We start from the raw sequence: 13,259 nt of genomic DNA, 5'->3' as shown, positions 1-13,259 counted from the left end.
CCTGAATTTCCCAGCCTCAAAACAAACTGATCGGACTTCCCCGGTGGCGCAGTGGTTTAGAATCTGCCTGCCAATGCAGGGGACATAGGTTCAATCCCAGGTCAGGGAAGATCCCACATGCCGTGGAGCAACTAGGCCCGTGCGCCACAACTACTGAGCCCGCGTGCCACAACTACTGAAGCCCGAGCGCCTAGAGCCCGTGCTCCGCAATGAGAAGCCACCACAATGAGAAGCCCGCGCTCACTGCAACTAGAGAAAGCCTGCGCACAGCAACGAAGACCCAACGCAGCCAAAATATTTTTTTAGATAAATAAATAAATAAATAAAACTGATCTTACTAAAGCAGGCATCAAAACAAATAGAAAAGCTTTTTGTAAATATCAACCCAGGAGTCTGGCATACTTTAAAAAATTATTATTCATTCTCTTCCAAAAGCCTAAAATGCTAGTTGTAGGTAGGTCAGGAGCTGGGGCCTCTTCCGACACGGATTTTTCTTTTCCTACTGGGGGAGACAGCTGTTGACTGGGGGTGGTGGGGAGGGAGGGTTAATAACCGGGAGATGCAATCTGACAGCACCGAGGCTTATCAGTAAGCCAGGCTTCCAGAGCTACCAGGTTAGGCATTGGGCTCTATGACTTAGGCTGCCCTATGTAGGTCATGGGGTTGACATGATTACTTTGGAGGGTTTCTTGGGCTTGGCTCCATGGGAATTTACATTTATGGCATCTCTCCTTAGTGTTAAACAGCATGATAAAAAAGGAAAAAATAGTGAATGGAATGGTCAGGATTAGTAATTTTTGGCAAACCTGAACCTTCTGAATATATGAAAGTGAGAAAAAATTTAATACTTTTTTACTTTCTTTCAATTTGCTGATTCTGATGTCAATGGCTTTCTGCTCTGAGATGTTTTACTCGATCTAGCACAAAGCACTTCTATATTTGGTCTAACCGAAGACAGTTAAAATACCAACAACCTAGAGTGAAGATCACGAATTCTAACTACCTGAAACCTCAAGATTTGAAAGGCTTCTTAGGGTTCTCTCAAAACTAAATGTTTTAAATACTCAGCTCTTATTGTTAGCTTTCCTACTCGACCCAGTGATTTAGTTAAGTGGTTTAGTTTTTAGTAAGTTCTACAAAAGAGGCTGTCGCTCCCAAACTATAGTGATGAACATCTAGGGGAAAAAAAATACATAATACTATGCCCTAAATCTGGCAACAATGAAATGTTCATTAATTACATGCCAAGGAAAAAAAGCAAAAACAAACACGAGCCTTAAAGCAAAGGATTAAAACTATTCAAAACACAGTTAAACCGTGATTAAATATTAAAACATATTCAGCCTTAACTAGACCTTACTTTTCTCATCTGCAAAAATAAGCAGCTCCTGCTGTGTTCTCTCTACAATGGCGTATTACTCAGCCGTAAAAAGGAATGAAGCACATTCTACAACTTGGATGAAATCTTGAAAACAGACTAAGCCAGACACAAAAGGCAACATATTATATGATTCCATGCAAACGAAATGTCCAGAATAGGCAAATCCAGGGAAAAAGTGAGATAGTGGTTGCCAAGGGCTGGGGGTGGGGGTGGGGAATAACAGTTATGGGGTTTGTTTCTGGGATGATAAAAATGTTCTGGAATTAGATAGTGGTGATGATTGCACAAACTGGTGAATACACTAAAAACCACCGAACTGTGCACGTGGGAATTATGTCAATAAAAAGAAAAGAAAAAAAGCAGATCTCTAGGCACTCTTTCAGATCTATAACTACTCTACTACAGAACTACTAGATTCCCTTTCTGCTGTTCCATTCAAAAGATACCAACCATACATGCCAAGATAACAATTTAAAGAAATGGACATTACAATACCCCTAAACTGTACAACCCTGCAGCAACCACCTGCACAGAGAAAATAATGACTTTTAAGCTAACCTGATATGTACCACTTCAAGTAAAGCCTACATCACCAAGTTTTCTGAGTATGGAGAAGTGGATTAACAATTTGATAAGATCAAATGCACAATATATAAAATACCCTGGGCTTCCCTGGTGGCGCAGTGGTTGAGAATCCGCCTGCCGATGCAGGGGACAAGGGTTCGTGCCCCGGTCCGGGAAGATCCCACATGCCGCGGAGCGGCTGGGCCCGTGAGCCATGGCCGCTGAGCCTGCGCGTCCGGAGCCTGTGCTCCGCAACGGGAGAGGCCACAACAGTAAGAGACCCGCGTACCGCAAAAAAAATAAAAAATTAAAAAATTAAAAAATTTCAATTTCAATTTCAATCCCGAATTCAGCAAACTCATCAATAACCAACACCCCCTCTCTTATTCCATTCCGATTAATAATGGGAAAACATGGCTTTTAGTTCCAACATGATCACTGTGCAATCATTCTGCGCTACCAGAATGCATACAGAAAGGATCTTTTGATAACCTTTTAAGTACTCAAATATATGTTTCATTGAAACCTATAGCCCCCGCTAAACTCCAAGTACTGACAGTTCTACCAGGCCCTCCGAAATCCAGAACAGCAGCGCTGTTAGCACTTGCTATTACATTTTGACAGAACCTCCGCTCCTTCGCTCAGTCCTGAGTCACAGATCCATCCAGCTTTAGTTACCTCCGCCTGGGGTAGGTAGATAGATACGATACAACCAGACCAGCTTCTCAGTCCAGACTTTTCGCCTATTTCATTCGTTCCTGAGAATGTTAACAACGCTTCAATACTCAACGTTCACCGCATTTTGAGGCTCCATCCAACTGTGAGAATTTATTAAGACAGCGCTGGAGTAACTATGGCGTAAAGGATTCTACCACTTAAATCTAATTATCACAGGTACTAGGTTAACTAGTTATGGTAGGATTATTCTCAGTCTATTTACTATTCCAACAATTTAACAAGATAGCCTGTGAATAAAATAATAGGATAAGGACTTGAAAACACCAGTTACGAAGTAAAAACAAGAAAATTTACATATGCAGATAAGGCTTTTCTGCCCCAGATATTTTTTCTGGCCCTCCTTCAAAGCAGTACTAAAACAGTAGAAAGACCCTTTCCAGAATCCTTCTTTTCACGGGAAAAATAAGGAGTTTTCTGTCAAGTAAAAAGCATCTGGCAGCTTTACTCGATTTGATCAATTTAGTGGCAAACGTTCCTAGCTGTGTAACTAACCAGCCTTCCTGCAAAGAGCCAAATACTTAAGAAGGGAAAGAAAACTCCCCCAAACGCCCAGGACTGAGAACAATCTGCAAAAACCCGCGGCCCCTCTCGCTAGGCGCCGCGGGGGGAGCAGAGGCAAGGCCCTCGCCGCAGCGCGGTGACAGGCCCCGCCGACGCCGAGCCCGCACACACGCGAGCTCGACGTGCCGCCCAAGTCCCGCCCCGCCGAGGCGGGCAAGGCGAGCGCGGCCGCGGGCAGGATCCGGCCTGCACGCGGGGCGGGCGAGAGGAGGGCCGGGCGGGCGCCCCCGCCCCCCTCGGAAGGCGCCTCCCGGGATCAGTTGAGGCTCCGGGTAGGGGCGGGGGCGGAGCCGGGACAGCGACGCCCCCCAGAGGAAGGCCGGGGAAAGGCGGCGGCCCAGCCCGGGCGCGAGGTCCAGGCCGCGCAGCCCCGCCAACGCCCTCCCGCACCCCCGGGCCTCGCGGGGAGACGGCCTCGCGGCCGGCCAGCCGGGGGCCGCGAACAACGGGCCCTGGGCCGGCTGTTGGCCGAGCACGCCCCGCCCCGCCCCGCCCCGCCCGAGCAAACTACGCCATTGCGGCCTAGCGGGCGGCGCCGCGCCTCCGCCGCCATCTTCGCCGCGCCGCCGCCCGCCGCCCCCGCCGCGGCCCGCCATCTTTTGGGGCCGCCATACTTGCCCCGCGAAGAAGATGGCGGCGCCCATCACACACATAAAACATGGCTTCCCTTCAAAACAAAAACATCCCGGGGGCCGGCGCGCGCCGGCGCTCACCTGAGGACCACATGGTGACCGAGAACTCGCCCTCCAGGGTCTTGATCTGCACCTGCTTCTGCTCCCACTTCTTGTTGCCCGCGTCCGCGCCGCCCGCCGCCCCGGCCCCGCCGCCGAGGTAGCCCTTCTTGCCGCTCTTCTTGCCGCCGCCCTTCTTGACGCGGCCGCCGCCCGACGACGACGAGCCGCCGCCGCCGCTCTTGCCCGCCGCCGCCACGGTGACCAGCGTCTGCTCAATGTAGTCGTCGTCGCCGCCGGCAGGCGCGGGCACCGGGATGAGGATCTGGTCCTCGAAGCCGTCCTCGGCGCGCAGCCCGTCCGAGTCGTCGCCGCCCACCACCTCCTCGCGCGTCTGCACCAGGATCACCTCCTGGTGGTGGTGCACCTGGGTCGGGTCGTCGGTGACGAGCGGCTGCAGCGCGATCATGGGCGGGTGGTGATGGTGGTGGTGGTGGTGGTGGTGGCCGCCCGCGTGCCCGTGGCCGCCCCCGCCGCCGTGGTCGCCGCCGCCGCCGTCCTCGTCGTCGTCCTCCTCCTCCTCCTCCTCGCCCACCACCGTGGTCTCGATGGTCTCCACCGGGATGGTCTCCACCTCGATCTCGTGCAGCTCCACGATCTCGGCCGGCATCTCCGAGCCGTCCGTGGCGATGTAGAGGGTGTCGCCCGAGGCCATGACTGAGGGCTCGGCCGCCACGGCCGCGGCGGCCTCAGCTCCGGGGCTGCGGGCAGGCGGGCGAGGAGGCAGCCGGCCGTGGGGAAGGAAGGCAGAGGGAGGAAGGCGGCGGGCGGGCGGGGGGAGAGGGGGCGGGCGGCGGGGGGAAGGGGCGGGCGCGGCGGCGGCGGCGGCGTGCTTCCCCGCCTCCTCGCCTCGGTGCGCCCCGCGCTCGCTCGGCCGCTGCTCGCCCCGGCGCCCCGCCGCGCCTCGGCCGCCCGCTTTGGCCGCGCCTCCTCCCGCCCTCCGGGCTGGCGCTCCGCTTTCCCCTTCCTCCTGCGCCTCCGCCTCCTTCCACACAAATACCAACTCCTCACCCAGAGCCCAGATCTCGCCGCCGCCGCCGCCGCCACACTCCGCTCAAGCTCGGCCTCGCGAGACTTCCGTGCAGCCTCGGCCCGCCCCGCCTCGCTCCTACTTGCCTGCTCGCCCTCTCGCTCCTCCTCCTCTGCCAATCGATCTGCCCGTTCGCCGCCGCGGCCCAGCCCACTCAACCCGGGCTCCTCCCGGATTGGGGCCGCCGGGACGGCCTCCGCGCGCGCTGGCTGGCCGCTGCGCGTGACGTCAGCGCGCCGCCGCCACCGCCGCCGCCGCGAGTCGCGCGGCCCCCGCCCTTCGCGGTGCCACAGCTGCGGAGCCCGCCGCCCCGGGCCCGGGCCGCACTCGGGAGCGGGGCGTCGACGCTGCAGCCGCCGCCTTGGAGCCGGTGAGCCGTCCGCGCGGCCCCCGGCGCCGCGGGGGAGGGGGCCTGTGGGGCAGGGCGGGGCCGGCCGAGCGCAGGGTCCCGGCCGGTGGGCGGCCCGGGGGCCGCGAGGGGGAGCGGGCGGCGCGCGCGGGGCGGTCCCGGCGCCCCAATAAAGTCTGCTTTGACGAGAAACGCTTGTGCCTCCTTTTTCATGTCGGGCGGCGCTCGCTCTTGACGCCTAGCTTCGGGCGGGCGATGGCGGCCGAGTGAGGGAGGAGGGCCAGGCGAACAAAGGAGGGTGGGCGGGCGGGCTGCGGAGGGAAACGTCCGCCGGCGGCCGCGGGTCGGCACATATCGCCGCGAGCGCCCCGTCCCCGCTGGGTCCGGGGCTGAGCGCAGGTGGGCTGCACGCGGGGCGGGGCGGGCGGAAGCGGCGCGCGGAGCCCCCAGGTCCACCGTTGGGAGGATGTCCGTTATCCTTTTGTGACCCGCGGAAACCTGAGACGAAGCCGTTGGGTGCCTGCTTCCCCATAGGTCTTAAGAACAGCAGGGTCCCGGCCGCTGGTCCGGTAGCTTGGCTTTCTGTGGCTTTCGAAAATTTCCTTCTGAGCTTCCCTTTCTTCGCTCTCCAGCCAATCATTGTTTCCCTCGACCACCGTCTTCACCTTTTTCTCACTTGCATAGACGCTCCTCCTAATGCCCACCAGGCTTTGCATTTGTTTCCTCGTTGAAAATTCCACAATTTTCCCGCACTGTTCTCCTTAATACCTGCAGCAGAGCCTATATTTTTTCTGGCACGAATTAGCAGCAATTAACCCTTCCTGAATAGCTGCGGTGAAGTGGTTTTGCCCTTATTCATTGTTTTGGTCGACCTGACTTTGAGTTTGAAGCAACAGAAATAAAAACTGGTTTTTAAGAAAGAAAATCATGTGAAAGTGAGAAGCTGGGAAGGTGTGTCTTTGTTGTACCCGTTTGGCCAATTTAACGGCTGAGTGCATTTCTCAAACGTGTATATTCACAACGTTTAGCCTTGTCTTTTGGAACAGTGTTCTTGCAGGTGAACACCGTGATTATTCTGAACTGTAATATATACATTAATCTTAGATCCAACTTATTAAAGCAAGCAGGTGTCTTTCTTGAGAACCTTTAGAGAAAGAGGTTTGTGTGTTCTGATTAAAAAGTGACTTTGTCAATCTCGTTTAGTCCGTGCTTATTTTTCAACGGCATTGGACTTGATATTTGAGGATGTTGGTATAGGGAGTGAAAAATTAGATCATTGTCTCTTTGAGTTTTAAATTCTGAGTAATTCCCATTGGAGTGCTACACCCACACAGTTTGACAAAGTCAAGTCTGTTGAAATAAGTCATTTCTGGCTTCGTAGCTTATAAATTCTGCATAAATATTTCACAAATGAAAACGAATTGTGGGAGAATTTTTGTGTGGCTTAATTAATTTCACTTTCCCCACTCTCTAGTAATTGATGGGAGGATGTCTTTGCAAGTAGTTGATGCTTCCCCATAGATACAAGAGAAATGGGGGAAGTACCCAGTTAGGCAGCCTAGCTCCTGAGTCATAGGTCTACAGACTTCACAGTCAAGTGGAGAAAGCTGAAAAGGGTTTATCTGTCAGGAAGGGTAGTAGGTGGGAGAAAGCACTGAGACGGTCCACCTGCTGCATGAAGAGCTTTTAAAAATTGCCCCAGAGCAGGTGACCTGTTAGATAGGTCTTGAGTTTTCCATGGTGGGAGAGATTCTCGTCTTGTGTTCTTTAGCTGTGGAGTACCTTATGAATAGGCATGCAAAGACACGGTGCTGTATTTGCTCTAGCTTGCTTGCGTTTGCTGCTAAAGGTGAAAATCCATTTAAAAGGACAGGTTAAAGTGCAGTTCCAGAGCCATGGGCCTCTAAAGGTAGGGATAATTTCACTGCTTTTATCCTGTTCTGTTTGGGCAGAGTAAACTGGGCCAATGAACCTTCCCTCGGAGCTTCTAGAGTCCTTTTGTCTTGGCAGCAAGAAAATTGACTGACCCCACTTAATTAAACTGGGTATTTTACAGCCATGTTTGCGTGCTTTCATCCTTCCAACTGAGGGCAAAGACCACGGCTGGGTCCGTCTACAAGCCTAATGCCTTGTACATGGAATGATGGTTGGTTGGTTGGTTCATCAAAAAATGAAGGCACCATGACAGAGAGGACTTCTGTGTGAAAGTGCTCGGCCATTTTAGGTGTCTCAAAAGCTCCAACGAGGGCTTCCCTGGTGGCGCAGTGGTTGAGAGTCCGCCTGCCGATGCAGGGGACACGGGTTCGTGCCCCGGTCCGGGAAGATCCCACATGCCGCGAAGCGGCTGCGCCCGTGAGCCATGGCCGCTGAGCCTGCGCGTCCGGAGCCTGTTGTTCCGCAACGGGAGAGGCCACAGCAGTGAGAGGCCCACGTACCGCAAAAAAAGAAGAAAAAAAAAAGCTCCAACGACTTCCAGTCCACCGTGGCAATGAATGTCAACAACTATAGAAGAAAGTAGAAGGTTGGAAGAATCCTGAGTTGTGTAAAGTTTCTAGAATCTTTGAGAAGTCACAGCTCACTAATGGCTGAGGAGACGTGACACATATCCTGCAAGGAGTGTGTCCCTTGACAGGACAGCACAGGACAAAGGTGTGGACTGTTACCCACAGCTCTTTGGATGGCTTCTCTCCTCCCTCATTCCTAATGGTTCCTTTCCGGAAACCTCCATTAAATTTCCAACTCAGCTTTAAGACCATGTGGTTTAGGAAGGGACATGCGTGGAGAGGAGGGGAGAGGGTGGGAGTGGGTGGAAGAATAAAGGATGTGAATTGAGAGACACCTAGTATCTCTTTCTCTCCTTTTTTCAGAGTATTTTCTCATTTATTAATTATAGGGAGGCTAGCGATGAAATCTGATTCTACCTTATTTTTATTTCTAACAGATCGGAAACGATTCAGGCAGTGAACTCATGCTAAGTAATTTCCCTTACCGCAAACTAGTTTGGCTGTCTCATGAAATTGCTTTTTGGTTAGTTCTAATGTCTAGTTCTTTTGGAGTTACTTCTAGCACGTAGTTGGTGCTGTGCATCGGTTACTGTATGGAGAATATTAGCCCAGTCTCTATTTTGCAGTTAAGGAAACCAGCTGAGAGAGGAGCTGCTGAAGGTCACATTGCAGCGTAGTGATGGGGCTGCAGCTAGAGCTTTGCCTTTTGTTAGGCTAGAAGTCTTTTTACATTTGCTGGTCGGACCCTGTTCCAGATCCATGCCGAGTTTCCAATAAAACATGTAGAAAAATCAGGATGAAAATTTGTGTTTCTGCATCTAAATTAGTTACCCCTGGTTTGGATCAATACAAGTTAATTGACCATAGGTGTGTACACATTTTCCTAATCATCTAAACTATTTCTTGATTGTGGAATTTTTGAAACCTGGGCTATTCAGGGGATACTCCTCCCTTCCCCCCAAATCAATGCATACATTAGATTTGGAGCTTAAATTGTGGTGAAATACCTTAACCATGCAAGTCTGTAAAGCTAGCACCATGTCTGCAACGTTTTATGTCCTTCGCTTTTATAGGGTCTCAGACTCTTTTTCTGAGGCTAAGTGGTTTAGTACAGTAGATGAATCTGGTCATTGCCCATAAGTCTAAGGAAAGTTGAGATCTCTAGTGATAAATTCGCCTTGTTTTTCTCTGCTTCGCTCGTTGTGTGCCCCTCCAAAGTAGAAGCTAAATCAGCTGCTTTGTACTGCAGTTGCTCCTGCCACCTGCCATCCAAATGAATGTCACCCGTGTGATTGAACAGAATGAATGGCAAGTTCTGTCTCAATCCGCGGTACCTTGTTTCGCGGCATACTTACTGCAGCGCAGCAATACAGGAAGCCGAGCCACTCCTGCATCGGTGTGTGAGGCAGGTCAGTGCTGGAGCTCTGTGCGAGTGGGCTGGACACGCAGCCTCTGTTAGGGATTTTCTCCGTTTGCTAAAGAGGAGTGACGGGCGGATTAGGTGAGCCCAGCTGTTCATCCCTGTTTGTCAAGCACCTGCTCTTCGAGGCTGGAGAATACTGCCGTTAACCAAACAATGCGCCCAGACGGGAGACAGGCTATGACCAGAGAGCTCAGAGATACCGGTCTCACTTCCACTTGGCAGTCCTGACAAGAAGTGGAGAGTCTGGGGACAAGTGGACCTAGGCCAAGCTAGTCAGATAAAGGCCTTCCTGAGGAGGGGACATCTCACCTGGGACTTGAGAGTTAAATGAACCACCAGGTGCCAAGGCCAGTGCTTGGCTGCAAACCAGCTTTTTTTTTTTTTTTTCCTGAAATGTTAATTTCTATGTGAAAAGAAAGTAGGTAAAATAAATTAAGTGATAAATTTGTAAATATTTGCGATAAGCCCACAACACTCAGTGTAAAAGGGCTATTTTTGCCTCAGAAACTCATCAAATGAGCAAATTAATCCACCAAAACTGCTACTGAGATGCCTGAGGTTTTCTCAGTACTTGGTTACTGACATCATGTCCTTTTTTTTTTTTTTTTTTTTTTTTTCGTTTATTATGAGCCATTCCTTGTTCAGAGTCCCACTTGAACTTGGGGATTAATAATGGAAATGGTCTTGGAGTTCCAGGCCTTGGAAGGTAGACCAGCTACAAAGGTACTTAGGGAGGCAAAACTGATGAGTGGCAGCAGCAGAGCAGTGCCGTCCAAACAGGTCGGGGCCTGGCTGTGCCCTTTGTCATCCAGGTGACATCCACAAGGTCTTGTAGCCTCTCGGGTCTTCATTTCCTCGGCTTCAAAACGGGCCTAACGGTGCCAGTCTTCAGGCTTATAGGAATCCGCCGTGGCGGTAAGTAAACCGTGTGAAGGCTTGATGCTTCCCAGGACTGATTATATTTCCTTCTTACCATCTCGCTCCAGGTGAGCTAGCCTCTGCCACTCACCTCTCAGTTTCTGTGCTGGTTTCAGGGCTCATCCTTATAGGCTGGACCCAGTGCTTACTTGGTTTCTTAGAGCAGATAAGAATTCATTTGCTAGCCAGACTTTTCTTAAAGAGATTTGTCATATCAGGGATAAGTTTTGAATCTCCCCGAGCTAGGTGGATTACTGTCTACTAAAAGTAGGCTAAACAACTGCTTTTGTGTTTTCTGTGTCAATCAGAACTCAACTTCTCAACACTGGAGCTCTTTTTGGAAGTGGGTCGACATTGGGATCCAGCTGCTCGTGTCTTACTGGTCACTTTTCCCCTTGTGACACAGAGGTGCTTTGGAAAGGGTAGACCGAGGAAGACTTGGCAAGGGTATCGTCGTCACGGAGGGGTCAACATCTGCCACTCAGGGAAACAGCAGTCCAGAGGTGGCAGACAGAAGAGGATGAGCATCGGTCTCCTCTCTCCACGTCCCAGTACAGGGTTGCCAACAAACTTCCTTAGCGCTTGTGTACAGTTTTAATTGGGGGATTTAAAGGGTGGATGCAAAGGAAGAACTATCATATTCTAAACCATGCCATCCCCTTATTCCCCGAGGGGTGGATTGGGCGTGTCCTTGCACTGTTCTGAGTAAACAGCGGTGTCATTGCAGCGAGAATGCGATCGTGGATCGCCTGGATCTTTTCCTAGTGACTGACCAAATCATACCAAAGGCAGTGCCGACTGACATGGTTGGAGGCTAAAGCCATCACCCCACAATGCCCCTCTCTATCATCACCTCACTGTCTCCCGTGCTCATCGAAGACCTGGCGCTTAAACTTGTGTAATATCTTTCTCTCAAACCTAGGCCATACCAGCCCCTGAGTCGTCTGAGTCACTGCAGCCTCTTTACGTTGGCTTCCAAAACTCCAGCTACCTTCATTCCCACCTCTTCGGCTGCCATATCCTGGTCCTTGTCATTCCTAGGAGCAGTGCCATATTTGGAATCTCTTTTTGTTTGTTTTTGGCTGCGCTGTGCAACATGCGGGATCTTAGTTCCCTAACCAGGGATCGAACCCATGCCCCCTGCATTGGGAGCACAGAGTCTTAACCACTGGACTGCCAGGGAAGTCCCACATTTGGAACATTAAACTCCCAATCTCCTATCCTCTCCAGCTCTCACACCGTCTTTCCTGTTATCCCTTTATTTCAGCCTCAAACCTTCAATTTTCTAATCTCTCTTTCCTTCCCAGACCAGAACTCCACAATCGATTACCAGCATCCTCAGCTTCCCGCACTGCTTATGGCTGATAAAACGTCACCCTTTTGTCTGTATCACTTTTGTCTGTATACTTCTGAGATCCTGGCATCTACTGGAAGAAACGCCACTTGTGTATGTAGAGTTCTGCAGTGACTTATGGTCCCCGGTATCACCTAAGTGATGTCACTTGACATTTCTTTTTACTTGTCCCGACTCAGCCCCCCTCCACCATTTTGCTCAGCAGATTCTTTAAATTACTTGCCTCAAAGTTCATAAGAAATCTGCTTGTGTCCTTCTCTCCGTCCCCACTGCAGTAGCCCACTTCCAATGCCTCCTACTTCAAGAAAGTTGGAAGGGTCAGAATTCATTCCCTCAGACACCAGCTCTCCCTTTGTGGCCGCTCCTGGATGAGCCTGTGTCCTGTCTCTACCTGTGTTCCCTCCTCCTCTTCCTCTCGGGCTCTGTGCCATCACTTGTCATCTCTTGTCTGTCCCTGGCTCTTTTCTTGTCCCTGGCTCTTTTTCTTTGGATTAAGTCTCTCCTGGTCTTTATTATTATTTAATATATTTATTTTTGACTGCATTGGGTCTTCGTTGCTGCACGCGGGCTTTCTAGTTGCAGCGAGCGGGGGCTACTCTTTGTTGCAGTGCGCTGGCTTCTCATTGCGGTGGCTTCTCTTGTTGCAGAGCACAGACTCTGGGTGCGCGGGCTTCAGTAGTTGTGGCACGTGGACTCAATAGTTGTAGCACACAGGCTTAGTTTGCTCCGCGGCATGTGGGATCCTCCCGGACCAGGGCTCATCCCCTGCCTTGGCAGGTGGATTCTTAACCACTGCACCACCAGGGAAATCCCTCTCCTGGTCTTCAGAAACAAGGCTGTCTCTTGACCCTGTGTCTCCTTGTAACCATTGCCCATCTCCTTCCATTCCCAGCGAAGCCTCCTGAGACCAGGTCTGTGTTGAGAGTCTCTGCTCCATCTGTTGAGCCGCAGGTACTGTGTCCTCACCTGCTGTGGTGCCCTGCCCAGGTGAGGCTTTTCTGACTTCGTTTTCTCATCCTTTCTTGCACTTCATGTGGCCAGCTGCTCGGTCCCCGGATTCCTTCCTTAGCTCTGCTGTCCATCTTCTCGCTTCTGACTTTTCCTCCTTTTGGCCCTCTTCTGTATGCTGTCCTGCGTCGCCTCATCCATCCCTGTGGCCTTAACAGCCACCTGCGTGCTGAGCAGTCTTAGCTTCTGTCTCTAGTCTGGATTCTCCACAGAGCTCTAGACGTACATCCACTGTCCCCACTCAGTGTCCCACGGGGTCTCCCTAACAACCTTCTTGCCCTCTTCCTCTCGGGCACCTACCCTCTCACCAGTCACACCCAGTTGCCCGGGGCCGAAATCTGGAAATCATCTACTCCTCTGGCTCCGTAATCCCCGTGTGTAGCCACCAAGTCCTCCTAAATATTTTTCAAACCAACTTTTCTCCATTCCTGCTCTTACTGTCTTGGTGCAGGCCTTGGCGCTCTCTCACCTAAAGCTTTGGCGACCAGCCGCTCTACCTGCCTCCAGCCCTCTCTGTTCCCAAGGCTCTCCTGGGTTTTTCTAACATGCAGATGGGACCACGTTACTCCAGTGCAAACTCGGGGTGGAGCTGCTCCTCAGCCAGGCATTCCTAAACCTGCCGGCCTCGTTTTCTGTCCTTCCTGCTACTCCCAGATACCTGCACCACAAGAGCTCACACCTTTGTTTTCAGACTGTTT

The 13,259-nt window shown here is 51.7% G+C and overlaps 1 protein-coding gene across 1 annotated transcript in view; it reads right to left on the bottom strand.

Annotated features, from left to right (window-relative positions):
- Nucleotides 1–5,102, bottom strand: part of YY1 (YY1 transcription factor) — a 30,800-nt gene extending 25,698 nt beyond the window's left edge. Inside the window, exon 1 of the mRNA XM_027120569.1 lies at nt 3,958–5,102. Coding sequence (XP_026976370.1) covers nt 3,958–4,630 — 673 coding nt within the window. The 5' untranslated portion in view covers nt 4,631–5,102. The remainder of the gene's footprint in view (nt 1–3,957) is intronic.
- Between the last annotated feature and the right edge of the window lie 8,157 nt (nt 5,103–13,259).

This window comes from Aethalodelphis obliquidens, unplaced genomic scaffold (assembly GCF_003676395.1).
Source record: "Aethalodelphis obliquidens isolate GAN/ISIS:26980383/991018 unplaced genomic scaffold, ASM367639v1 scaffold21, whole genome shotgun sequence".
NCBI lineage: Eukaryota > Metazoa > Chordata > Mammalia > Artiodactyla > Delphinidae > Aethalodelphis > Aethalodelphis obliquidens.
The sequence above is the reverse complement of the archived record's forward strand: the minus strand, read 5'-3'. Positions and strand labels throughout refer to the sequence as shown.